At 57.1% G+C, this 27,691-nt stretch overlaps 1 protein-coding gene across 1 annotated transcript in view; it reads right to left on the bottom strand.

The window, feature by feature from the left end:
* The window catches only part of LOC119236926 (uncharacterized), a 29,638-nt gene extending 9,718 nt beyond the window's left edge, over nucleotides 1–19,920 (bottom strand). Inside the window, exon 1 of the mRNA XM_037500857.1 lies at nucleotides 19,797–19,920. Within this exon, the coding sequence (XP_037356754.1) occupies nucleotides 19,797–19,920 (124 nt within the window). The remainder of the gene's footprint in view (nucleotides 1–19,796) is intronic.
* Between the last annotated feature and the right edge of the window lie 7,771 nt (nucleotides 19,921–27,691).

Genomic DNA, 27,691 nt, shown 5'->3' with positions numbered 1-27,691 from the left:
TCTGCCAAGAAAAAACGGAAGAAATGAAGAAAACTACCCGAGAAAGCAAAATCAGGGCTCGCTGATCTCAGGAGAAGGACGAGCAAGCAAGAAAAATCACGGTACATCCCAAAGCGGCCACCAGCTGCCGCGGCAGTGACAGAACTAAAGGGAAGGGGCTCAGTAAAAGAGGGAGCGCCACCAGCAGCGAGAGAGGCGGGGACGGTGAGCGCGAAGGCAAAGCTGACACACAGGAGGGGAACTGAACAAAACGGACATGGCCTGTGCGGTCTCCGACTGCACTAAGAGGAACAGCCTTGCGTCGTGGGGGTCTCAGAAGAGAAAGGGCCAGAAAAGTGTTTCAAGAAATAATCACCCAAAACTTCCCTAATTCGCAGAAGGAAGCAGAGCCCCAGGGCAGGAGGCCCAACGGATCGAACAAGAGGACTCAGAGACCCACGTCCAGGCACGCTGTTGTTAAAATGGCAAATATTAAAGACAGAGGGTCTTGGCGGCCCCCACAGGCCCCCCACGCGAGAGGGAAACGTGATGAGGCTGCCGACACGCCTCGTCAGAAAGCTCGCGGGTCGGAAGGGAGTGGCAGGACAGAAACCTTCAGCCAGGAACTCTGCGCTCAGCAAGGCTGTCGCTCAGGCCTGAAGGAGGATCAAGCACCTTCCAGGCAAGCAAAGGATAAAGGAGCTCATCGTCCCTAAGCCGCCACGGCGAGAGACACTAACAGGATGCCTCCAAATTGAAAAGAACGCACGATAAATAAAAGCGAGAAATCACATGACAGAAAAACCTCACTTTCAAAGATACACTCAGGAGAGCTGCGGGCCTCTTAGAGCAGAGTCTTGTTCAAAAAACAAGAGCAGCGCGTGAGGTGAACTGAAGTTACAGCAATTAGCCCCGGGGGTTACATAACATAAAGATGCAACCTGAACCGTCAGAAATAGAAACCCTGGCGAGTGAAAACGCACACTTTCGGTAAGTTTGCAAAAATAAGTAGTTCTCAATTCACTGCAAATCAGTACATAAGCTCTTAGATCTACACACCACCGTAGATGCGCACCTGTTGTGAAAAATAAATTAACTCTACCCCTCGAGGCAGGGCAGAGGCCCACACGTTGCTACCATCTACCTCTGGCCTAGGATGATTTCCAAGACTCAGGATAAAGGGAAGGCAAATCTGTCCAGAGAAAACTCAATAAAACCAGGTTCAAATGAGAACCATGTGTTGGGACTCTCAAGAAATAGAAAATAATTATGATTAATAGGTTAAAAGTTCTAGTGGGGACATTGGACAATAAACATGATCACACGAAGAATTTCAGCAGAGATGAGAACCATGAGAATTAATGAAACGTCCAGGAATAACTAACATGTCCCAGAGAAAAGCAGTGTCGTCATGCTTGTCATGGATCAGCTTGGGTAAGAAAATAATAAACAAACTTGAAGATAAATCCATAATTAAACTGAAACACAAAGAGAAATAAGAGTGGAATCAAAAGTATCAAGCATTCAGTCACTGTGCAAAAATATGAAACTGCCTAGCACGCATGTAGCTGGGATTCCAGGAGGAGGATGAAGCAGAAAGGGATGGGAGAGAGACACACAGACGCGGGGCCAGGGACGAGGCGCAGCAGGCCTCAGAGACACCAAACAGATGAAAGAGCAAAACAAAAACACAAACATACATTCCTAACCAGACATATTGTATTCAAATTACTGCAAACCGAAGATGAAGAGAAGATCTTGGAAGCTAACAACAGACATTCTATTTAAATGAGCAAAAATAAAAGTGAGAAAGAACATGCTTTTCACGAGCAGCTGTGTCAGCCTTAGACGGGGCGTGCTGGCTTGGGAGGGCTGACGTGGCGGAGGTGGGTGGGCACCTCCCCCTGGTGCTCGGCAGGCACTCCGCCAGGCAGGGGCGACTGACAGGCGTCAGCTCCAGCGGGGCTGCGGAGCCGCCTGTCTCTCAGGCGTCATGTCTAATGTCTCCAACGTGAACGAGCCAGGCCGATGAGTGATCACACAAGACGACAATTTCTGAGCACGCTTTATGTACTAAGTGCTTGGATAGTGTTTTCGTAAGTATGATCTCATCACTCAGTGTTACTGACACAAAGATTGTTAGAATTTAGAGGAATATTTGTTCACTGAGGAAGAGAAATTCAAGAACTCTGCCTGGGTTTCGTGGTCAGAGAACCTGGCTTTTGCTATCCCTGCGTTAAAGCTCACTATTGAGAGCGGTTCATTGTCAAGGAGGTGTTCTCAGCACTGTGCTTGACGTCACTCAGTTTTGTTGTCTTAGATGTTAAATAAAAAGAGTTGAGTTCCCACCTATACACCCTGGAGGATTCAGGCGCTTTTCACATCGTGACCCATGAAAACACACGCCAGGACTAACTGCTGAATGAAGGCTCTGGGCGCAGAACCCGCTCTGGGCCACATGAGTTAATTTCACTAGCACAGGACTGGGAATCTGCATTTTAAAGAAGTCCTGGAGGAGACTTTGTCTACACTGAGGTTTGAGAACCGCTGTAATAATACCCCTGCCACTCGGGGAAACTTCATTTGGTTCAAAACAAAGGGGGCCGAGGGGACAGTGGGCCTAGAAGACCCACTAACCGTCACCAAGCGCTTCTCAGGACGGCTTCCAAACGACCACAGTGCTCCTCTATGTTATCATGGGTAACTTTTTTTAAATTGAATTCCATAAACGCCAGAGCTCGCCTCTGAGAGTTCTCTGTGAGTGAGCCACTGAGGAAAGAAACGAGCCCTGTGAATAGGCACGCGGAGCTCCGCGCTCCTCCGCCTGCGCCCCATGGCCATGCCCCAGCAAGCTGGTCTTCGCATCCACACTGCTCGATGGAAAGCAAGATAATAGAAATGCTTCCCTCCTCCAATTCAAACACATCTGCCTTGATTTTTACGGTGTGCTTCAGTTACAAGCATTAACCTAGGACTATTTATTGATTCCAGCGAGCTGCAGCTGACAATTTGGTTTCCTCTGTGGATGAGGAATTGCATCTCAGCAGGTAACTGCCTTGTGTTTTGCAAAAGAAGAAAACATAAAATAATTATGAAGACAGGAAACTGCATGTATTCATTATTTTTGTAATTAGCAACACTATGTGCTCAGAATTCTGAATTTTTGAGAAGGCCACATTCCTTATTGCTGCAGTTAATAAAGGTACTTCACGGACCATTCCAGAAAAGAGACAAGCATTGAGTCCACGGTTCCTCGCCTGTCTCCCCACGAGTTTCCTTCACCTGTGAGAACCACAGAGCCCTTCAGAACCCACCTAGCACTTTCCATTTAAAGGTCACTTCACTGCACACAAAATTATAGTCCTCTCTGGATCTTCTCTGTCTTCAGTTATTGGTAATTTTGTAAAATTCATAGTCCAATTGCAATAAAAATACTCCCTTTATTTAAAGCCTAAAGTAGGAAGTGGCAGAGGAAGCGCTTTCCCTTCTATGCTTAGAGTCACTTCTATCCTCAGGGCTGGAAAGAGACTTAGATCTTATAACATTAGGAAGCTTTTTATTAATTATTTCCCCTTCTTATTCATAAAGGATAAAATCAGAGAGGCTTGTACAATTTTTTCCATCCAGAATAAGTACTATTTGTCTTCTGCAGTTATTGAAGCTTGAGCTCTTTCTATCTCCAATGTGAACTAGCTTACTTCCAGGCATTTTTTTTTTACAGATATGGTAAAAAAAAAAAAAAATCCAATAATTATAGAGAAATAGGGTGTCTCCTTGTTCCAACTCCAGGAAGGCTCCTCCGAGCCCTCCTACTGACCGGGCCTCCACTTTGGTTAAGAAGAACTGTGATTCTCAGCACAGAAGAGTCCACTGTCACCCCCACCAGGAAGCTGAGCGACGCTAGCACTGAGCCTACCAGCAGGTCTGGGGGTGACGGCCCCGGAGCCCCAAATGCGGATACCACCAAATTCAGCACCCCCAGCACATTCACTGTCCTGAGACGGCTGAGGGCATTGCCTTAGCGAGGCCCCCCAGTGTCAGGTCTCTGTCCCCCCAAACGCGCTGTCTTCAACATCCCAGCGGTGTCTTCCTCGAGGGCCTGGCCCTCCCCTGCAATGTCACGTCAGGGAAGCAGGGGTCCCGTGTCCGGCCCCTGCAGGAGGCACGAGCCTGGCCTGAGACGCCCCGAGGAGACACTGGGCCTCATGACACTCCCCAGCCCAACCTGCTTTTGCAGGGTCCAGTGTCTCTCCCTCTGGTCACGCCTTGCTGGTCCCTCAACCTCCCGCATCTCCCCTGGCACGGCCAGAGCTCCTGTTTGCCTGCGTCTCTCCTCACGGGGGTCGTGCTGTGACAAGCGGCCTTCGCTGAGTGTGCTGCATGGAGAGCCATTTAAATATAACAGGCATGGCCTCCACCCCAGGGACCTGCAATCCACTGGGGCCGACAGGAAAGGTGCAGTGTGATGACCGTGGGGTGGAGGGGACCCAGAGCGGGATGGCAGTTCTATCTGGGGACCCGCTCTGCCTGCCCTGCCAGAGTCATGGAGCAGCGGGCTCGAGGCCCGGCCACGTGTAGCTGTGGAGTTTAAGCCCAGTTGGCGCCCAGACGCCCGCCTCGCCGGGGAGGGCCCGCCGGCACGGGTCTGAGGCCTTCCCCTGCTCTGGGGGGCCGGACGGACCAGGCTCCCGGGCGGGGGTGACATCCAGACAAGTCGCCACTCGGGGTTGCTCTGTTTCGAGGCCTCTTCAGGGCAGTGCTCTGCCCACATGATGCCGCGAGCAGAATACACCACAGGGGAAAGACGACCTGGAGCGCCTCGCGAGGACCGCGCGGGAAGCACGCCTGGGAGCGGGCAGGGCCCAGCCAAACGCACCCCTGAGCCCCGACTGCAGAGCCGGGGTCCCTGCCGTGGGGGTCACAGCGAGAGGGGCCCACAGACTGGGGGGGTGGGAGCAGACACCTGAAGGTGAGTCTGCACCCCGAGTCGCACAGCATCGTAAACCGGGCCTCTGAACACAGCAAAGGCGAGCTGCGCCTTGAGCTGTGCTGGGCCCCCACTTCAGGGCACGGGGTGCTAGCCCTGGCGCTCAAGGTCTCCTGCTTCTCATGGCCCTCAAGTGCTTTCTGTTTTCACAGCACAGGCCTGACCGCCTCAGGAAAGACACCCCCACGAGGCCCCAGAGTACGCCGTCCTGACTGCGGCTTCCCGGCCTGCCCACAGGGTCTTGTCTCGCAGGGCGAGGCGCCCCGCGCTGCCCTGAAGGCCCCCAGTTTCTCGCCCCAGTAGCCCCTGCACGCGCAGCTCACTGGCTGCAGCTTGGGATGTTCAGCTTGAGTGTGAGAGAGGCTGTGGTTCCGTGCAACCTCCCGCCCTGTGTTTTCTATTGATTTGAGGATAAATTTTCCACAAAGAACCATCATGTGCACTTACATGCGCGCCCCTGCGGGGAGGGTGCCCCGCCTCGCACTCTCTGGGGGGCCTGGCCACCCCCCTCCCCCTCGGAGCAGCTTCCAGGGAGTGGCTAGTCCTTCTCATAACAGCCCAAGGGGGGCCACACCACTGCTGCCCAGGGTGGGGGGCGGGAGCTGGGGACCAGGGGTCCCGGTTGGCTTTGCGGGGAGGGAGTGCGCGGCGCCACACCTCTGTCCCTGCCAGACTGACAGCAAGTTTGGACTCCAGCACCTCCTCCCTCCTTCCCTGCTGCCAAGCTAAACAAAGGAGATCAACAAACGAAGTTAAATCCATAGCGCCCCGCTGGCCTGGCGGGAGAAATAAGGTGCCCCAGCTGCCTGCAGACAAGGAGCGTCCGCACAGATGGCGGAGCTGAGAGTGGCTGCAAGCGCGGGAGGAAGGACAGACTCACGGATGTGACAGACGCATTTTAGGATAACAATTTTTTAAGAACTCCAAGCCGCCCTGGAGGGGCAGACACAGCAAGGCAGGTGCAGGATCTTAGAAAAGAGATGCAGGAACAGAAATAGTTCTTCGTTGAAGAGAATAAGACATTTAAAAACACGCAAAAGACGCGGAATGAAATAAAGACAAGCGTACAAAGCTGAGAAGATAAAGACTTCTGCCGACAGAAGAGAGAATCTCGGAAACTGAAGACACAAATAAGATGGAAGAAAATGAAGAACCTCTGAGGAACGGCAGATTCTGCTAGAAGCAGAAAGATAAGGCCAATGGGAATTCCAGAGGTGAAGAGAGACAGCGGGGAGCAGAGACCCCCGTTAAGAGAAATCGTAGCTGGGAACTTGGCAAACCTGATGAAAGAATTAAACGTGGACGTTCAAGTCGCTAAAAGAGCCCAAATTTCTAAGTGCAAAAAAAGCTCCTTACCCAGACGCGTCATTGTTAAACTATAAACAAAGATACAGACGAAAATTTTTGATTGCTAGGAAAATAACTAAGCTACACATGCACCTGGATCAGACTTTGATGCGACTTCTCAGCAGACACTCAGGCCAGAGGGCGGGATGACATCACCAAAGGTGCTAAAAGACAAAAACTGCCAGCCGGGGACATTTAGGACAATTGTCATCTGGCTGGAAGGCCCAACTGACACTCCCCGGCGAGGCTCAAAGCCAGCCGTTGGGGCTGCGTCCCTCTGAACTCCAGGGAGCACCTGCCTCCCAGGCCCCCAGCTCTGGAGGCCGAGCCGCGCTCCTGGGACGCCACCCCGGCGCCCACCGCCAGCCACGAGGTCCTGCCCGTTTGGGGAACTTCTCTTCCCGCACCCCTGCCACCGCACAGGGTAGCCCGGGGAGGGCTGGACTTGGGAATGTCTCCCTACTAGCGGGGTCCCCTGCACCCTCGCTCCTCTGTGGGTGATGCGCCCACAGATTCTGCAAGCACGACCCGCCCACCTTCGGGAGGCATCGCCCAGCAGCCGTGTTACCCGGTTCCCGCCTGTGCCCCGACACGAGGTGTTGCCTCTCCTCACTCTCCTGTCCCCGCGGTCTCTGCGCGTTCTGGCGCTGACCGCAGCCCTGCTGGCCACTGTGCTTCGTGCTGAGCCGGCCTCGCTCTGCGTCCGCCCCCCCAGCTTCCTCGGGGCTGTCGGCGCCCGCCCGCCTTGCCTCCACGCCCCGCGGCCGGTCACTTGCTGATTTGACGAGCTGGTTTTGTTTCAGGTTGCAGCTCCTTGAGGGGCCGGCGCTGCTGTGGCATCGGTCCCGTGGCGTGGGCGCGGGGCAGCCGGGAGCCGGGGCCAGCGGCCTCCATGGTGGTCTGTGAGCCCCGTGGCCGCTCGGGGCTGCTCTGGGCTTCATTCACCCCCATTAGATTGTTTTAGGCAATTGTGAATCGTATCTTTAAAAAGCTGGCATTTTTCTATTTGCCTTTTCTCTAATGTCGCCGCCCTGTGTATTCCATCACTTCCCTGCAGATCCACGGGGACGCCACACGTCAGGGTGGCCGAGTCCTCTTACTTCCTCTGTCCTGAGGCTTGCGCCGTCTCCTGCTGTGCCGCGCTGCCCGGCCTAGGCTGCCGGGAGAGGCTCAACGCGGCTGCCTTTTCCTCAACACCCCAGGGAAAACGTTCCGTTTTCACCATGAAGTGGACTCATTTTGTAGACATTTTTGCAGATACTCCTGACCAGGTGGGGAAAGCCCTGCATAGGTTTGCTCTGAGTTTTTTTAATATAAATAATGACCCACCCCTGGATGTCACCCTGTCTGTCCTCTGCTTCCACTGTGATCGTCACATGGCACCTCTCCCGCTTCTTCCAATGCTGTGATTTACGCCGACTGGCTTGCCAAGGTCAAGCACATCTTGTGTTCCCAGAAGCACCAGCGTGTGACCCCGTCCCTCCACTGTCTTATTGAAGAGGTTTATGACCACGTCCTAGCAGAGGTCGGCGTGTGACTTTCTGGCTTCACAAGGCCTTTTCCCGCACTGGCTTCCAGGTTGTCCTGGCCTCATAAAATGGGCAGACTGGCCTTTTCTCTTCCTCGCTCCGGAGGGTGGGCACAGAGTCCCTCGGTCTTCCCTGCTGTCTGGGGGTGCTCCCCAGGAGTTCTCCCAGGGCACAGACTCCAAACAGGAGGTTTTGGGGGAGAAGGTTATATAGTAGTTTCAATATGAAATGGCCAACATTGAAAATATTCCATGTAGATTTTTTAAAAACTGATACTGCTGGCTGCATCTATGTGTGATTGATTTGGTTAATTGTGTTATAAAAATCTTTGATATTATTACTGAATTCTTTGCTCTATCAGGTACCGAGAGATGTTAAAAATCTCTTGCAATGATTATTGATTGGGCTCATTCTCCTTTTCTATAGGTCAGGTTCTTCGGCTGGTTTTATAGTTTGAACCCGTTGGGTGTGGCGCGGGGTCAAGTCTCTCATCATAGTGAACCTGTCGACGTGATCTCCAGAACGTCTGCCTTTAGGCTGGACGTTGTTTGGTGTTGGCTTAACAAAGCGACTCTCATGGGTTTGCAGAGTCCATTTTCTTTTGTACTTTTAACTCACTTTTCACGTGTTCCTACTCTTTAAATTGTGTCTCCTGCGCACCACGTGCCAGTCTTTAAAATCTGGTCTCACGCATAATCTCAGAAACGGAACAGCTTGTTCACTAAGATGCACATGACACGTCACTATCTGGGCTCAGTGCAGAAATCGACCCTGTTTTCTACGGGACTCCCCTCTGCCCCCCCCCACCCCCGTCTTCACTCGCCCCTTTAAAATTAATCTAGTCTTGCTTTGCTCTTTGTTATTTTTGCCATTTTTCTTTTCACTATCACTTATTAGACACTTTAAATGAATCACTCTAATGCTAATATTATTACGTTATTAGCATTTATCATAAATTAGTGCTTTTCTCCACTTCCCGCACAATGAAAGCGCCTTAAAACTCTCCACACCCCGGAGCCCGCACCCGGAGCCGCTCCCTCGGCTGTCACGGGGACCGAGGCTCCAGGGCCCGTCAGGGCGGCTTCCGCGCCAGCACCCCGGGTGTCTCCAGGCGTCGCCCTTTCCCAGCTGGCCACGCTCGGGACTGTCACACCCAGAGCATTTTGTGCGGCCTGACGCGGGCCCGTGTGTGGGCACAAGGCCGCAGCGTGTCCCCGGCGCAGGTGCTCCCGAGGCCCATCCCGGAGACTCAGGCGGCCACTGCCCCGCCCAGGCGCGCCCTGCCCAGCGCAGGCCCCCTTCCCGAGGCTCCACTCTCAAGGTCCTGGGCTGGAAGCTGGGGCACCTGTGTGCCCGCCTGTGCCCGCCCTGCCGGGGACCGCGCCGCTGCCCCAGGCAGGCAAGGGGCGGCTGACTCGGCCCAGGGATACGCCACACGCCGCAGCCAAGAAGCTCCTGTGCGCCCAGAAAGCCGAGGCTCCCAGGCCCCGCGGCGCACCCCACTCTCAAATGCCGGCCGGGCCCCTTCTTAGAGTTTTCTATGTCTCCCGGTGTCACTGCTCCCAGCAGGAACACTGCCCTGGGGCGCTGCAGCCCTGGGAGCAGGGGTGCCCCCCCACCCCCCACCCTCGCGCCTCTTCCGCGATGTTCTTTCGCAAGTTGGGTGTCACCTGCTTGACGTGAAAGGTAGAGTCTGACCCAAAGCGACGTGACATCCCGAGGTTACGCCAGTGAGAGACGCGGCTGTTCTTATTTTTCCTGATGCTAAAAATTATGCTGTTTACCAAGCAGTATCCTGAGGTGAAACAGAAAGACGTTCTGGCTCAGACGGTGACCCTGACACGCCCTAGGACTGAGCAAGACGGTGGCAGAGAAACACAGGCCCCGAGCCTGCCGGTAATTGGCACCCTGGGTCCAGCGTGACTAGGCAGACAGGTCAGTGGGGAGCGCGCCCCCGTTTTAGCCTGCACTTTAAATACATACTCTGGCCGCTACCAGGAGCAGCGACTCCTCCCGGACCTTATGGAAAATCCAAACAATTTCTGAGCAAATTTCCGGGACTTTGAGTCCCACCACAGCAGCAGTCAGCGTTGTCTGGCTTCGCCCGCCCACAGCGCCCGTCCATCAGCCGATGGACAACGGCCTCTCACGCTCATGTGCGCCCAATAGCTCCTCAGCGCGCTTAGCCTCAGGGAGGAACAGCCACCCCCGTGTGCAGCTGCAGGGTCTGCAGATGTGGTGAGACATCAAGAGAGGCTGAAAGATTTGACCCCTGTTCTTCCAACCTCTGCCTCCCAAGTTTAAACTAAGTATGTGTTTCCCCTCCCAGCCCAGAATAGAATATTCCTATTTGCTATGATTTGCTAGGTAATTTTTAGGGTCAGGGAATGCCATTACCATTAGTTTATACGGAAAATTTTTAAGTATTTTCAGTCCCCAAAAATAGCCTACCAAGTCATACCAAGAAGGAATGTTCTACTTTTAGACAGTGGGGACACCTGTAAATCATCGTCTAAGGAGACACACTGTCTCCTCATAAAGTGTTGCCAAAGCGCCTCATACAATTAAAGTCATATTAAGTGCATTTACCAACAGGACTCATTGGCTCATTTATGCATTTAATATACATTTATTCAGTACCTGCTCCTTGGAGTGAGTATAAGGTTTATAAATCGAGTGCAATATACTTAGTTCCTGCCTTCATAAAGCTCACAGCTTGGGACTAGGTACAGCGAAAATAACTGCGGCACAGCATAATAAGAGTTTTTTTGACTTTGGCAAAAGCTGGCCTTTGAATAAAAGTATAGTTTCAGTCCTTAACCATAGTTTGATTTTAGATAATTCAGTCAATATCTCTAAACTTTGAGTTTACTTCTGCTCACGAATGACTATTATGTCCCGTAGGGTTGCTTTGAGATTTTGTTGATATATAATATTTAAGGTACTTAACACTCCACCTGAAAACACACGCCACGTCATATATTTAAAATGGATGGACCTAGAGAGTATTGTAAGTAATTAGCCTCCATTTTCAATGAGGATGGACCTACGGAGTATTATGACTAGTAATTAGTCTCCATCTGATTAGTCAGATGTAGAAAGACAAATACCACATGATTCCACTCACTCTGTATGATGTACAGAGAAACCCAATGAACCAATCAACCAACTAAAACACAAACTTTTAAACTGTAAGTCCAGTGAGTGGTGATCAGAAGGGAAGTGGTCATAGGTCAATGATCAAAGGGTCAATTTTTTGGCAAAGGACTGAATTGGGCAGCTTTAATCAAAGATGTGAAAATCATGTACACTGAAAACTGTGACATTGCTGAAAGAAACAGAAGACACAACGAGATAGAAAGATATTCCGTGTTCATAGATTGGAAGAATAACATCATTACAATGAATAGATTAGCTAAAGTAATATACAGATTCAGCGACATCCCTATCAAAATCCCAATGGTATTATTCACAGAAATACAACAAAATAATTAAATTTATTGGCACTCTAGAAGTCCCCAAATAGCACAAAATATCCTGAGAAAAAAGAACCTCCTTCTTAACTTCAACTACACTGCAAAGTGACAGTAATTAAAACAGCATGGTGTTAGACTACAAGCAGACATACAGATAAGTGGAACAAATTTGGTGACCCAGAAGTAAAGCCACACATGTGCTGACAACTAATTTATGACAAAAGACCCAAGAGTTTATAAGGAAGTGACGAAAGTCTCTTCAGTAAGTAGTGTTGGGAAGCCTGGACAGTCACATTCTGAATATGTTACTAGGATCACAGAGGCCGGAGGTGACCGTGATGGTGGTGTGATTTATTCACGCCTGATTATTCATCTCTCTCACCTTTATTTTTTCTCAGGTTCTCTGGGGCTTAACAACCCAAGTGTTAAGGCTTTGGTGAGATATGAGCTAACAAACCAGCTCTGACGCCCCCCTTCCATGGAACCCTGAGCCTCACATTCCCCTCACAAGTACCAGACTGTGACCCACTCCTAGTGCTGCACACGTGTGGGCGCCAGCCAGGGAGGCACTCCATCAGGCCATCTGGAAACGGAACATTCTGGACTCCTGGGCTTGGGCGTTTGACGTGGTTGGTAATGGGCGTCTGGAAGCAGATCCAGGCAAATCTGAGAGAGGCCCGCTGCCTGTCCCGCTGTGCAGCCCTTGTTCAACAGCATGTGGTTATGGGGGGAGGGGCAAGGAATCCTGACCCCAGACAAGCAGAGCAACAACCGGCTACAGTCCCGCCTTTTTAAGGAATAGGCCACAGGAGGTATGTGTCCTTTTTTAAATTCCATAGTGAGTGCAAAATACGCAAAACAGATCCAAGCCCCTCAAGTGGCGCATTGGGAATGGGATGGGGAGCAGCATCTCCGCCGGACTCAAACCCTCAGGGCTGCTGGGCAGACGAGATGTGTGTGCGACTGCGGGGCCCAGGGGACAGCACGGACCTGTGGGCACTGGAGGATGGACGTCACCTCCAGGGCCAGCCTCCTTACCACAGTGCCCACGGGCAGGTGCCACCCCCACGGCCAGGCCAGCACCGGCCTTGTGTGTCCCGGGCCGTGCTCACTGCCCAGAAGGCACAGGTCCCTGGGAGCCCCGGGATGCTGCGTGCGGCACCAGCAGGCAGGCTTGCTCGCCTTGGCAGGTGGCTTGTAACCAACCGACTCTTAGAGCCGGGGGCCATTGGTGCCACCCCAATGGGGCAGCCCGGACGCACTGTCTGTGAGGCCGCCCTGGGCGGGCTCTGCACCACTGAAGTGGGTTAGTGGTTCCGTCCCACATGGAGGCGCCCCATCATGTGCTCTGGCTCATTGTACACAGCAGCCAAACGGCCCCTTCTTTCTGTCTAAACGCGTGCCCGTGGGCAGTGTGGATTAAGTCCACTCCAAACAGGTGAGAGTCCAGTGGAAAATCCACGGCGGCTGGTGATGGGCAGGGCCATGAGGCCAGCACAGCCCGGGGGGAGCAAGCCCCGCTCTGGCCTGACCACCGGACTTTGCTCCACGGCTGCGCTGTGTTTGAGGAGCGGAGGACACAGGTCTGTGGTGCGGAAAGGGTGAGCAGACGGCCCAGGCCGGGGGCGGTCGGAGCCTCACGCTGACCAGCTGCCCGGGAGCAAGCAAGGAGCGGAGGCCGGGTCAGGTGAGGGTCTGCAAGGTCTTCGGCCCCACCCAAAGGGCAGCATTTGTGGGGCGAGCGGGGACACCGAGGACCTCAGCGGGCCGAGCAGGGCGGCCCCAGGGAGGGGGCTGCGGTGACAGCCGCGTCGTCCACGTCCTCGCAAATCCCCTTCTTTTCCAGAAGCGGCTCGTGCTGCCGTCTCCGCCTGGACGTAAATGTGCTCCGGGAGTCAGTTTCGTTCCGCTGGTGTTTTCAGTTGCTTAAATGTCACTCTCGGTTCCGGGGACATTCTCAGGGTGTCATTCCACATCCAGCCGTGACGTTCAGTTCCCGAGATCATTTCCAACACACGGTCCCTCCTCCTTGCGTCCCCCCTCAACTCAGCCCCCAGCCCATCACGCCGGCCGGGCGTGGGGAGGGTTTCTCTCGCCGCGGGAGGAGTTTGCCAGCCCCGCGCGAGTGAAGCAAAGGCTCCGTCCCGTTGCTGCCGGGGTCCGGCCTTCCATGCCGACACCTTCGAGTCTCCTGAATTCTTTGATATTTTTCGCAGTGTCTCGGCAGCTGCAGCCGCCCTGATCCTCCAGCCTCCTGCCGCGCCTCAGGAGCGTGTCCTGCTCTCACGGGAGATGGGCGGCCCGGGGCTGAGCCGGCTGCTCGCCGGGTCCCGAGCCCACCCAAGGGGCCGCCCCGCCTCGGCACCACTTTCCTAAGGCTTTGCAGGGCCGGGGCAGCTCCATCACTGGATGCCAGACGGGAAGGAGGCGGGGCAGGGGCGGGCGGGGGGACCGCTGGCGTCCAGCACCTTCACAAGCAGCTCCAGGACGCCCAGATAATCTGCTCCCTGGGCCTCACGCGTTTAGACAGAAAGAAGGGGGCGTTTGGCTGCTGTGTACAATGAGCCAGAGCACATGATGGGGCGTCTCCACGTGGGACGGAACCACTAACCCACTTCAGCGGTGCCGAGCCTGCCCGGGGCGGCCTCACAGACAGACAGCGCGTCCGGGCTGCCCCACGGGCAACGCAGCTCTGAAGTGAAGCTCGGCTTCTCCCCTGAACAGGCCAGGAAACCTGACCCCTTGTATTTCCATGGCTTCGTCCCACCCTCACCAGCCCCCAAATGCCAAGGGCGGTGCACCCCCCCAAGCATGGGGTCCTTTAGGGAACACACACACACGTGCACACGCACATGCATGCACACTCACACACACAGTGCTCGTGCAGATGTGCTGGTAGAGACTAAATTCCAATAAACACCTAACTCAGCGGCTATGCGGGTGCGGCGTCTGTGTGCCGGCCTGTCCACTCTCCCCACATGCAGGGCCCGCGCCTGCCACACCTGGCTGGGTCACCTGTGGGTGCTGTTTGGCACCGCAGCCCGTGCTGCATTGCGTCCTCGGCTGGAGGCATGAGGGGAGGGATGAGTTTGGGATGAGAGGTCTGCCTTTCCTCAAAGGAAGAGGCCTCTAGAACGAGGAGCGGCTGGAGGTGGCTGCTGAGGCCCCTCTGCAGCCAGGGGCTCTGGGAGGCCGGGATGCAGAGGGCGCACTGTCTGTGGGGTGCCGCCCATGCTCTCTAGCATCCGTCCACGGGCGCCTGGCAGGTGGGTGCTTCTGCTTGTGGGGGTTGTCAGGAAGGCCGAGCCCCAGTGCTGGGCCCTGAGTGGGGAAGAGAAGGGCAGTGAGGACACAAGACGCCTGGTGTGTGTGGACGCCAGCGTGGACGCCAGCGTGGACACCAGCATGGGTGCTAGCGGGGCACTGGATGGAGCACAGAGACTGAAAGGGCAGCAGAACAAGGCTGGCAGACACCGAGTCCCCCCCGAGCACGCTTGCTGTATCCTCCATACAGCACAGCGCTCGACAGTGCAGACATGCAATACACATGCAAGGAATAAATGATCGAGCAAATGATGTTCCCATCTGCAAAGTCAGAGAAAGCAAACACAGACTCGAGTCAGGCAGAGCTGCCGTGTTTGCGACCAGGTCTAGTTTCAGAAGGTGCGTCTCGGGGGTCACCTGCGCAGAAGAGGTGGCACAGGCAGGGAGCCGACGGCTCAGCTCCCCCACTTCAGCCTCGCAACCTCTTGCTTATCTCTTTTTTCATTTGAGGGTCAAATGAAAAGTCACTTTAAAATGGTGCACTGCAGAAACTAGATGGTTATAAAAGTGTTTAAGCTTTAGAAGAAATATCTCAGTCCTGCGTCATCCGACTTCACCTCAAAAATTATTCTCCTAAACCAAATGATCCCACATGTTTGCTCCAAGTCAGCAGGCAGCCGGGGAGACAGACCACAGGGCAGGGGGCGAGGACGAGCCTGGGAAAGGCGTCTCGCTCTGGTCTTCGTCCCCCACATGGCCTGTCTCAGCCACGGCGAGTCTTGCCCGGGGTGATAATTACTTGTCGAATTACAATACAAAAATGAGGATAAAAAAAAATCCTGTGCCATCTCTCCCGCACTTTGTCATATTGAAGATACTGCATAATTGATTCTGCAAATGCACCAAGGGAACAGGGAGCTGTAATCAGCCTCTCTGTGGTGTTTATATCTATAGTGACGGAAGCCTAATTGCATAATTCATCATTATGAAATAAACTGTGGAGATCACAGGTATATGTGGTGATCCACGGGACGGTGCTCCTAGCCTTGCGGTGAATAATTGTCAGTGTTTTTCTATTAGGTATTTAAAAGTCTGGGTCAGCCTCTGCTTTGACCATGCACAACTCTGTTCCAAAAGCCACATACAGCGTGTCAAGGGCCAGTGCCACCTGCGATGCCGCTCCGCCTCCAGCCCTGGGAGCCTCACCGGTCACCAGCTCATCAGCTCAGGTGAGCATGTCACAGGGGACGATCCGGAACGCGCCCCTGACCTGAGCTTCAGACTCCCACGGCTTCCCATTTGCACCAAAGCCAAACTGCCCAAGCTCACTACTGCAGCCTCTCCCCTGTGGGCTGACCAGAGCCTGGCCCATCCCAGCTAGCCACGTGGCTCGCCAACCACGGAAAACTCATCATCCTCTTTTTCTCTGGTCCCTGGTTCATTTTTTTGAACCTTCAGGCTTTATAAGCAAAGGAAGGCATCTATGGACACAAACCAAGTTGACATCGGGCAGGCAGTCTTCCCAGAGCATGTCTGTCACTGAAAGCAGGACAGCAGCACTCTGCTTCCGGCCAGTCAGAGCAGGTGTGACGATGTCACGCACGCCCCCTCCCCTGACAGTGGCACTAAACGTGGTCTGGTCTAGAGCTCACACAGCAGCCAGGGCAACTGTGATGCATGCCATGGGCCTGGGGCACCTGTGAAGTCCGTCAGCTGTGACACTGCGGTGTGCCCGGGGTGGCATGTTGATAACCGGGGAGCCGTGCGCGTGTGGCAGATGGGGCCACGTGGGGAGTCACCGTGTCTCTAACTTGGCGCAAATCTTAAATCGCTCTAGAAAAATAAAGCCTTATGCAAATGATAAATACACAGACACAACATATCAACAGTCATACGATGCAGCTACAGCAGTGCAGTGAGGAAAACTATTAGTACTCAACGTATACATTAAAAAAGATGAAAACTGTTCAATCATTACAGAGCTCATGCCAGTCACCTAGAAAGAGACAAAATGAGCAGCGGGAAGGAAACGATAACTAGAATGGCAGAAATAGAGAAAATGACTAGAGAAAAACAATTTGATAAAGACTCGGTTCCTGGGAATGAACAGACCCGCATCAAGACTGTGCAGTGAAAGAGCTTCTGGGCCTTGAAAGCGTCAAGGAAACGCCACAGAAGCAAACAGGCCACCCGCAGACCGGGAGAGGGGCTCTGGACGCCACACGCCAGCGAGGGCTCGTTTCTCAAGCACGAGGAACTCACTCAAATCAACAGTGCCAGGCAGACGACCCGGCGAAAAACTGGGCGAGAGCCCCAAACAGACACTGCTCTAGGGCACACGGGGCAGGCCCATGGGTCACGCCGAGTCACCCCCCACCACCGGGCGGGGCCGCCTCGCCCCTGGGAAGGGCCCCCCAGACACAAAGCCGCAGGCATGTGGAAGGACGTGCAGAAAGGACCCTCGGTGGGGTCCCCGCGGACGGGGCTGAGAGTGGCGCTGACTCGTGGAAAATGGCACGGGGAGGCCCTCGCTGGAGGCAGAGGAGGCCCCACAGCCCAGAACGGCCGCTGCGGGGTGCTCTCCCAGAGAACAGGGAGCACTGGTGCGGGAGGACTCAGGCCCCGGGCAAAGGGCAGCACCGACGGCTGCCGAGTCACGGAGGACTGGGTGTCCGGGGCAGAGAACCGGCGGGGAAGCACCCACGGCCGCTGCTCAGCAGGCTGGAGGGACAGAGCAGGGCCTCGGGGGCGGCGTGCGTGGGCCTCGAGGCGACGGTGCTGAGTGAGGGAAGTCAGGGCACGAAAGGCAGAGGCCAGGCGGCTCCTCTTACATGAAATCTGAGTAACCAAAGCAGAGAAGCCGGCAGAGCGGCGCGAAGGTCACCTCAGACTCTGAAAAACACGCCTGTCACCAGGGCCACGGGGGAGGGCAGCCCGGGAGGGCACGGGGGTGGGGTGGGGGGTGAGTGAAGCGTGTGCGTCCGTGGCGGGTGAAGGGTGCCCGGGCTGCGGCAGCACGCAGTGACCCAGTGACCGGCAGGCTCACGGGCTCCTGTTCTCGGGGGGGGGGGGGGGGGCACCCTGCAGCAGCCTTTCCGGGGCCGTGGGGCTGCCTCCGGCGAGGGCCGCCCCCTGCGGTTTCCCATGAGGCAGCACCACTCCCAGCCCCGCCCACGGGGACCCCACCGAGGATCCTTCCCTGCACGTGCCCCCACACAAGCCCACGGCGCCAGGAAGGCGCAGACGGGCCGGGTCATCGGTGAGGACCAGGATGGACGCACAGATGCTCGCGATGCTGATCCAAGTCCAGGGCAGCTCCGGGGCCGGGGCCAAGACGCCAGGGCCGCAGCCGGAAGAGAGGACGGATGGGCTAAGGCCCCGCCGGGCAGAGGAGTCACCGCGGAGCGGTCGCAGACTGAAGCGACAGGCACTTAGACAACAGCGCGAGGACGCACGGCACCGGCTCGGCCGGGGCTGAGAGCGACAGGAACTCGGCCCAGGAAAGGGACCGAGCACCAGACCCTCGTCTCGGGCGTCCGCCGTGAGAGGGAGCCGGGCGAGGCAAGGACACCGCTCTGTGAGTGACCAGTGTCGCAAAACAGAGAAAACACTCGGGAAATGTAACATAAAATATCTAACAATTGAGTCAGAAAATGGGCACCAGGTACAGATTCCACGAAGATAAACGGGCGATAAGCGCGCGGAGAGGGCTTGAATACCATTAGCCTTTAGGGAAATGCTAATTAACGCCGCATGAAATGTCACTACACACATTTTAAAATGGCAAGAAAAGAGTGAACCCACCAGATACGCGTGAGAATCCAGCAAACACTGGTGCCTCGACCCCGTCCTGGGGGAAGGCAGACTCGTGGGGCCACTCGGAGGAAACAGCCTGGCGCCTCATGAAAGAATGAAGCAGGTGGGGCCTCCTGTGGCTTGGGGGCTTAGCTCAGGCTGTCGCTGCTGCAGCCTGAGTTCGATCCCGGCCAGGGAGCTGACCCACAGGGCGCAGCAGACCTCTCCTGTCTCCCCACCGCTCCCCTCAGCAGTGGATTTCAATGGATCTGCCAGTTCTGCTCCCCACTCTGTCTCTGGTGAGTCCTCTCACTCCCTGTACCTCTGGCCTGCACCCCAGCTCTCGAATGCAAAAATAAACTAAAGCAGGTGGGAGATGTGCTCATGGACATGCCTGCACCATCTCAGAGGATGTGCTTGCACAGCCTGGGCCCTGGGGCCCAGCAGCTTCACCTGTAACTGCCTCAAGCTGGAAACAACCAGGCTCCCCTGAGCAGGTGAGTGGTCAGACGATCCCCGGGACAGAGAAGGAAGAGGGGGCTCCTGATTCCTCGGTCTTCGGGGACAAATGTGTGACGGTGCATCCTGGCGAGGGAGATGCGCTACGAGCGACGCCAGGGACTGGATATTCTTCTAATGAACACGCTGCAGACGCGAATAAGGAGGGAGTGAGCGCAAAGGCTGGGGAGGGCTGAGGGCGACCCCACGTGGGAAGGGGCCACAAAGGGCCACATGTGGCCAGATGGCCGGGCGTGGGGTCCCGGCTGCCTCCTGCTGTGCGCCTGCTGATGCTCGGGCCACACCCGGTCACGTGACCTGTGGGCAACAGTGTGGGCAACAGTCTTCCCCGACTATTTCCTAGACCTGTAAATCCACGCTTCTCTCAAGACAGGAAGCCTGGGTGAGAACCCGCAGCCCGGAGCGGGCAGAGGGCTGCTTCCAGAGAAGAGCGGCCTCCCCAGCAGGGCGGCCATGCTGGTCAGCGCAGGAGGGGACATGACTCACCACCAACCTGGACGCCCCCCAGGGGCCTGGCCCCCTGTGGCTCCTGAATCATTTATAGCCTCGGGGTAGAAGCGAGATGGCTGGTGCCGCCTCACCTGCCGCAGCAGAACCGGGGTTTGCCGGGGCTGGAACAGCGACCGTCCAGAGCACCCAGCGGCTGCGCCCGCGCCCACCATGCTCGCTGCGGTTCAGTGCAGAGCCGAGCAGTGGGGAGAAGGGGTTGACCAACCTTTAAGATTTGGTTCCAATTCCACCTCTTATTCAATGCCTGAGTCTCTCAGGATTATTTTGTTTGCAACTGACAGAAAACCCAATCCCAGCTAGCTTAGATTTAAACGGGAAATGGATTGTCTGTGGAGCGGAACCATCCTGGGGAGCCTGGCTTCTGGGCCCAGTGCCCTCTGCCAACCCTGCCTGTGCCCGAGCGCTCAGCCCCGTAGCCCTCGGTGTCCCGCCTAGGGGGCAGCGAGGGCGTTTCCCAAGGGATCCAGGGACTAACATCCTCGGCGTTCACGCCAATGTGGCGTCTGGCGGTCATCCTCAACCCTCCAAAAGGAACCGGCTCTTTTAAAATGGACAAATCTTTAGCCAGATGAACTAACAAGGAAGAACGAGCCCTTCCATAAACAGTGAGAAAGGAAAGTCCGCGGCGGGTACTACAGAAGAGCAAGAGAGAAACATTATGCCCCTAACTGGATAAATTGGGTAAACCAGATACAGACCATCTAGCCAGACTGAGTCACAGAAGCAGGAAATGCGGGAAGGAAGTGAGAGATTAAGTCGGAGATTAAGTCGGTCATCACAGGCTCCCTGCACCAGGTGGTTCTGCTGGTAAATTCTACCAGACATTTAAAAAAGAAAACCAATTTTTATCAAACTGCACCAAAAACCTGAGGGGAGTAAACGTTCCCAAACTCAATCTCCGAGGCCGGCATCTCCTGCTGTCCAAGGTGGCTCCAGCACTAGGGCAGCCCTGCAGGCGGTGCCCGGATGTCCACAGGTGCAAACGTTTTCAACAACATATTAGCGAAGCAAATGCAACGTCCACTAGGAGCTCGCACTAGGAGCTCCTGAGCAAATACACATCCACTAGGAGCTTGCACACCGCGGTCGGTCCTAGGGGCTTGTAGGGTAAGGAAAAATGTCAGGCTTTTCTGCCCTCCCGCCATCAGGATAGATGATGGATCTCTCTGGTCCCGAATGCATGCCTGATGGCGGGCACCTGGAGTAGGTTGTGGGCCTAGGTAGATGGGATTCACCTGGGCTGAGACTGGGCTTTTAAGGGCGGCGTCACGGGGACGCCAGCAGCAGAAGCCGAGAGAGAAGCAAGAGAAACAGAAGCCGAGAGAAGGCCGGAGAGCCCAGAGTGAAGACCTGCTGGGAGGCCTGCCAGCCTACCGGCCCCCCAGTGCCCTTCCTGCCGTGTACCTGGTAATCCCAATAAAAACCTGCAAAACCACGGAGGACCCTGATTCCTCCTTTACCTGGTCTGCTGGATCAGAACCTGCACCGTGTCCATCCCTGACCTTACAGGGCTCATCCGGAAGGCCAGCAGGGATCACCCACAAAACTAGCGCCTAATCCACCAATTAAACAGAACGAGAGACAGAAACCCCGTGATCATTTCACTAGATGCAGAAAAGAAATTCAGGAACATACATCCTTCCACGGCAACAGCAATTCTCAGCAAACTGGATTCCCGAGGAAAGTTCCTCCGCAGAGCCAAGGCCACACACGACACGCACGGCTGGCATCACACTTGGCACGAGGCGAAGCCGTCCCTCTAAGCTCAGCACAAGCTGGGGCGACGTCAGCAGCTCAGTCCTTTCGTACTTAACTCGGGGTTTACGCAGAAGCGATTTCCGAGGCCCGTATTCAGTGAAACCAAACCTTTTCTACAATTTCTTAAAAACAAAGAGACACGCGGGGCCGCTGGGCCCACTGTGCTCAGACTGGGGGTGACAACGCAGGCGGGACTGCGGAGGAAAGCGGCTGTGAGCGATGTTGGGGGTGTAGATCAGCAGACATTAGGGGGGCAGATGCCCGTTCCCCCAGAAATGGATCATTGAGCCTCCACAGGGTGCGCACTGCCCTCACACATCTGGAGCAGCCGCAGTCCCGCCGCCACAGTGGCCACGATGCGGGAACAGCCTCAGCTTCACCAGAGGGTGCTGGCAAGGAAGACGCGGGTGTCACCTGCCCGGTCACCCACGGATGGCCACTGTCCGGAACCTGGTCAGCCTGCTGGGGACTTGAAGCGAGACCTGGCCTGCAGGAAAGAGCAGGGCGCCCTCACCTATGGAATCTGAGGGGAGGAACCTGCATCCTGAGCAGAGTCGCTGGAGGGCAGGGCACAGGTGCAGGCCCAAGCTCACCGCCGGGTGGGCGGGTTCTGGACGCCAGGGCGGGAGGGTGGCGCCGGTGCCGTGAACACACTCCAGCTTTGCTCCAGGCGGCGGCACCTCCAGGGAGCACTGACAGGCGGTGGCAGGCGTCTCACCCCGGGCCACGCCGACCCGGCCGAGCAGCCGCACGTGGACTGAGCAGGGCGGGCTCCATGGGCCAGGGCGGCCTCCAGCCCGGCGTGAAGGCTGGGCCCGCCGAGGCCCACGGGGCTGGCGCGGATGTGGGGGTGCGGCATGGGGCCCCGGTGACCGCTCCCACGCAAAGTTCAGGAGCCCGAACGCGGCCTCCGTTCAGTGGACCTGGCGGGCCGGGGGTGGACCCGGCGGGCGTGCTGGAGTCGCCCCAGTGGCTCCCCAAGTGGACACCCTACCCGGCCGCCCTTCGGCCCCGGGACCTGGCTGCATCCTCCGCGAGCCTGTGCCGACCCCGGCCGGGCACCGCCACCTCCTGCCACGGGGCTGGAGCCGACGCCGGGGTCGCTAGTGTCACCAGGCTCTGGGGGACCCTGCTCCGCGCGCCCCGGGGGGAGGCCGCGTGGAGGAGCCAGGCCGCGCCCACCTGGCTGCGGCCTCACCTGCCCTGGCCGCGCCTGGGGCTGCGGCCTCACCTGCCCTGGCCGCGCCTGGGGCTGCGGCCTCACCTGCCCTGGCCGCGCCTGGGGCTGCGGGCCTTGGGCACGAGCAGGGAGGGGCCGCGGAAGCCCCTGGGCACCTTGCGCGCCCACAGCCGAGCGGCGAGGCAGCGGCACCGACTTCCCGCCTCCGAAGACGGTCTCCTCCTCTGCGGTTATGAAAATGGGCTTCAGGTAGCTCCGCCCAGCAAGGGCGAGGCGCTGGGCGCTTGGTGGAGGCCGGGCGCCCCAGGGCGCAGAGCAGCTCCGCGCGGCCCCCCTCGCCTGGACGCGCACCCCGGCCCCGCGCGAGGCTCTCCCCGCAGACACGGGCGCGCTCGGCGCCCCCCGGGTGGTGGGGAGACCCCGCGGGGGCCGGCCCGTGCTCGGGCGCCAGGTGACCACGGGGCGCCCCACCCCAGCGGGCGCCGGCCCGGGTCTCCCCAAGTCTGCGCGCTCAGGCCCGCGGGGAGCGGATGCGCGAACCCCGCTCTCCATGGAAACGGCCGAGCCGCCCCCGCCCGGCCCGGTCCCCGCGGCCGCCCCTCTCCCGAGGAGCAGATGCGCCTTCGGAAAATGAGGCTTGATGGCGCGTCCGCCTCGGTTTCTCTCCAGATGTGGCCCATTTAGCGGCTCCGTCATAGGATGACAAACAAATGCTTTCCAGGGAGAAATCAAAGGATGACATTTAAGTCTTAATTGCTACTTAGAATAATACCCTTTTTAGTGATTGATTCACATAAATGGGCACCCGCGGTCCTGCAAGTTTAACTTAAAAGAGGTGCTGAGTTAAAGACGCAGCTCACCCCCCAGCACCCCGAAACCAGGACACGTGACCCCGCGGGCGGGTGGTGAAGCCACAGAGGAGGCTGCGTCTGTGGCGCTGCCTGAGTTTCTGCCTCATCCCCTCGCGCCCACCCGGGGGGAACCTATTTCTCACAGTGACGTGGAAACCCTGCAAACAGCTGTCTCCCGCCGCACCCGCAGAACAATGGGATCTTGTATTTGAGAAGCAAGAAATTAGCATATTTTCTTTCTGCCAGCCGGTGGGGCCTGAAATCCTGCCCGCAAAATAGAAATTATTTTATCTGAAGAATGTGCTTCCTGTGAAAAGCCGGGCTCCGCCAGGAGGGCGCCGCGTCCCGCGTCAACCCACTAGCCGGAAACAGCTCGGGGCCTGTGGCCCACGGCCGTCTGGCCGACAGGCTGGCGCAGGGAGGCCGCGGCCGGCAGCAGGGCTGGAGGGAGGTTCCGCCTGCGGCCAGCAGCCCCCACCGGGGACAGTCCAGCCGGCTCGCTGGGCCTGACGTGCTCAGGAGACGCCGTCCGGGCTCACGCTTCCTGGCGCCTTTCCGTGTCTGTGGGGTCAGGCTGCACCAGAGGCTCAGACGGGCTCTCCCCAGCCTGCCAGGGCGGGTCTCCCACAGGTGCCACTTGGTGCGGGAACCAGAGGTCGGGTGGGGGGGGCCTGGGGTCTGCGCCTCACTTGGAGAAGGCGGGTGCCAAGGGCATGGGCGTGAGGCTTGGAGGCCGAGGACTGGCCCTCACCTGCTCCTCGCCCCTTCCCAGCAGAGGACGTGGTCACTGCACCCCCCCACCCCGGCCCTGAGAAGAACGTGGTGCCCTGGGGGTCTCGCCCAGGAGTGGGGCTGTCGGCGAGCTTGCCCTCTCCCTGCGAGAAGCCCACAAGCTCCCGAGAGGACAACAGCCTCCGTCTGTCCCCACCCTGGACGCCGCAGGGCCCCAGGCAGAGTGAATGTCTCTGACCACCCGGCAGTTCTTTAGACCGTACAACGCACGGGTCCCCGCAAGGACGCTCTGCCAGCGGCCCTTCGCCGATGCACCGGCAGCCATTTCAGCCTCTGTCTACCTAGAACCCAGGAGTTCCCTGGTCCCGACACTCCTTAGTCTGTGCCTCCGTCCGCCCCTTTAACATGCACTCGGTGTCGCACTACAGTGAACGCGGGGTGTCCGGGTACGCAGGAGGGACTGAGCCCGAGATGCAGCAGACCCTGCCACGCTGCGAGTGGCCACCAAGTCCTGCTGGGGGGGACGGCCATGGTGAGCCCAGGTGACCAGCGCAAGGCATCATGGAAACCACCTCAGGAGCTCGAGGGGGTCAGGAACACGAGCCCCCCCGCACCCCCGCCGCGCAGTGCTGTGGGCAGAGGCACCAAGATGGCGTCGCGGTGACCCAGCGGCTGGATGCCAACAGCCACGGCGACTGGGACTGCGAGCTGGGACTCAACTGGCCAGTCCAGCACCACGTCCTCTGTGGCCAAGCGCAGGCCACCGAGTCACAGAGTCGGCCAGGCTCGTCCAGCAAGGAAGGAGGCACAGTGGGGCCCTGGCTGGCCTCCGGGGAGGGAGGGCGCCGGCATGGGGACACCTGGGTCGGGGGCACCATGGAGCTGGTGGTGTGAAACCGCCCGTGGGGGACCCCACGCTCCACACACGGAGCCCGGGGGACAGAGAACCAGAGATGGACACGGGAAGGACCGCCTGGATGCGGTGGACTCTGCGGGGACGTGCGTGCGGGCCTGGCCGGGGAGGCCACAGAGCGACCTGGGGGCGGGCCCAGAACCTGAACCCGGGCGCTGTGCAGTGAGAGAAGCTGGAGGGAGGGCGGGCGGCGTGGGGGGGCGGCAGGCAGGTCAGCCCGAGAGGCCCAGGAGCCTGGTCTCCGCCCTGAGGCGCGTGAGAGTGCAGCGAGCCCCCAGCATTGGATGAGCTCCAGGCCCTGCTCTGCCGTTGCTGGGGCCTCTGTGAGAGCCTGTCCTTGCCTTCCCTCCTCGCCCTCCCAGCGCGGGGCCGCGCTCTTCCCAGGCACTGAGAGGGCCTGACCAAGGGGGCGCTGCTCGCCCTGCGGTGCTCACGTGCCCTCACAGGCCCTCCGCGTGGGCAGGGGCACTCGGGAGCTCCCAGCGGGCTCTGGATCTGGGGCCCATGCGCCCGCCCCACCCCCTCTGTCCCCGGGAGGCACTTAAACCCCCAGAACGGAGGCTGCTGCTCCCTGACTTCTGACTGCCCATCTGTGCCCAGCAGGAGGTGCAGGACCTCGCAAGAAGGCGATTCCTTTCCGTTCAGAACACGAGGCCCTGGGAGGGGGCGCAGGTGCGGAAGGCAGGCAGCCACGGGGGAGGGTTTCGGATGCGGAACGTTTGGGCTGAGTCCTTGGGAAATGCCCTCAACCTTAATCCTAAACCTGCAAACACGCATCTCGGCAGTTCTTGGTGGTCACGCGCACAGCTGTGGACATGGGGGCGGGGGGCGGGTGAGGGGTGCTGGAGGCCCAGGAACTCAGCACGAGAGATGAGGCATGAAGCGAAGCAAAGCGCTCAAGCACAGTCCCGCAGTCCGAAGCTGGAGTAACAATTTCGTATTTAATAAGTACCTGCCCCCACTTATTTCCCGTCTGTGCACAGAAGCCAGCGGCAGAGGATACAAAACCCGCAGCAGAGCAGCCCCGTCTACACTGCAGGCTCCACTGTCGTTTTCTAATTTAAATGAACCAGGTTCTATTTTCTATTTTTTTTTTTTTTTTTGAGAAATGGTTGATTCTAGGTTTGAGATAAGAAACCTCTAAGGGACTAGAATTCTCCAGACAGCTCGCAAGTGAAGGCATCAGCAACTTCTGATGGGCAGAGGCTCGGAGTCACGGGAACAGGCTCGCGAGGTCACCGTGGGGCGTGACAAACAGGCTCGCAGCTGCGACAGCCTGGAGCCCGAGGAGCTGGGAGAGGCGGGCGCCCGCCTGCGTGCCCGTGCTGGACGCGGGCCTCTCCCAGGTTCTCGTGGCGCGTGTGGGGCTGGGCCTGGGCGAGCTGAGTCCAGTGAGTGCAGGGGGGGGGCCCCTTCATAGACAAGGCCAGCACGGAGTTAGGGTTTTTGTGTCAAGTCTCCAAAGTGTGAAGTGAGCCGTCTGACCTTTGCTGAGACTCATTTCTCGAACGTCTGCCTGCTCCGACGTGACACACCGAGGAGGGACCCGCCTCTTAGTCTCAGTGCAGGGACCAGTGTCACCTCAGTGAAAACATAAAACAGATGCTAAGAGGACCTCCCCGGTGGCGCAGGGGTTAGTCTCAGTGCTATCAGCTATCGGCAGCCTCTGCAGCATGAGTTCGATCCCCGGCCAGGGAGCTACCCCCAGGGCGCAGCAGACCTCTCCTGTCTCCCTGCTGCTCCCCTCAGTGGTGGATTTCAGTGGATCCACCTGTTCTGCTCCCCACTCTGTCTCTGGGGAGTCCTCTCACCCCTCCCCCACACCTCTGGCCTGCACCCCAGTTCTTGTACGCATAAATAAATCTTTAAAAAAAGATAAGAAATTTTTTAAAATGTCATTTTCCTAGCTACTGAGAGGGATAAAAAGTATCCCCACCGCCTCTGCCTTGAGTCTACAAGCCGGAGTGGGTGCTAAATATTTTATGAACGCTCTAAGGCAGTGGCTTGAGTTTGCAGGTTAGAGCTCTCCTTGCGATCCCAAAGAAAAGCACAGGGCTCCCCAGAAAATTTCATGACTAGCCCTGAGCGCCGGGCACAGGCCGACGGCGCTGCCCCCAGGGCTTGTGCTGCGGGAGGCGCATCTGGCAGTGTGGTGCTTGTTTTCAGAACTGCCGCGGCTACTGACTGGGGGTCAACATTTCCTGGAAATGAAAGAAAGAACATGGAAAAAAACACCTAAAAATACGGCTGAGTTAATGCTTGTGTCACTGGAATTGAACTGATCGCTTAAACCCCTCCTCTGGCCGGGGAAAACAAGCTCTCGCTCTCTCCACATATGCATACACACACACACACGTGTACAAGAACGTGTGCACGCCCACACATCTAGACAAGTGGTAAAAACAGTGGACTCCAAGGTCATATGATTTATCGATACATACGGTTTTATATCAGTTACGTAAAATGCAAAACAAAATTTATGTATGTTCTATGAACATGAGGCAGAGAAACACGGATAGAGTTTATAAGCACTGAAATTCATGATCGTGCTCTCTCCCGGGCAGGAAATTAAATAGGGGTAGCAAAGAGCGGGTTTCCAGCTGCAATGTTCTTTACAGATGAGGAGCAGGGAGACCAGACAGACGAACACAGTGCCGGACGCTGCAGGCCCGGAGGGGCACAGCTGCCCGCTGCGTGATGTCCCCCCTCAGCCCAGAAATACGTGGGAGTCACAATCAGAGACGTGGCACAGCCTCTGCTCGGCTCCGAGGACGCCAGAGAGCAGGGCAGGGGCAAGGAAATGCCAGGCAGTGGCAGGTGGCACCGCCTGGTCTGAACTCAGCTCACTCAG

Source organism: Talpa occidentalis, unplaced genomic scaffold (genome assembly GCF_014898055.3).
Source record: "Talpa occidentalis isolate TD23 unplaced genomic scaffold, MPIMG_talOcc4v2.1 talOcc4.9, whole genome shotgun sequence".
Lineage (NCBI taxonomy): Eukaryota > Metazoa > Chordata > Mammalia > Eulipotyphla > Talpidae > Talpa > Talpa occidentalis.
This window is presented reverse-complemented; position numbering and strand designations above follow the sequence as displayed.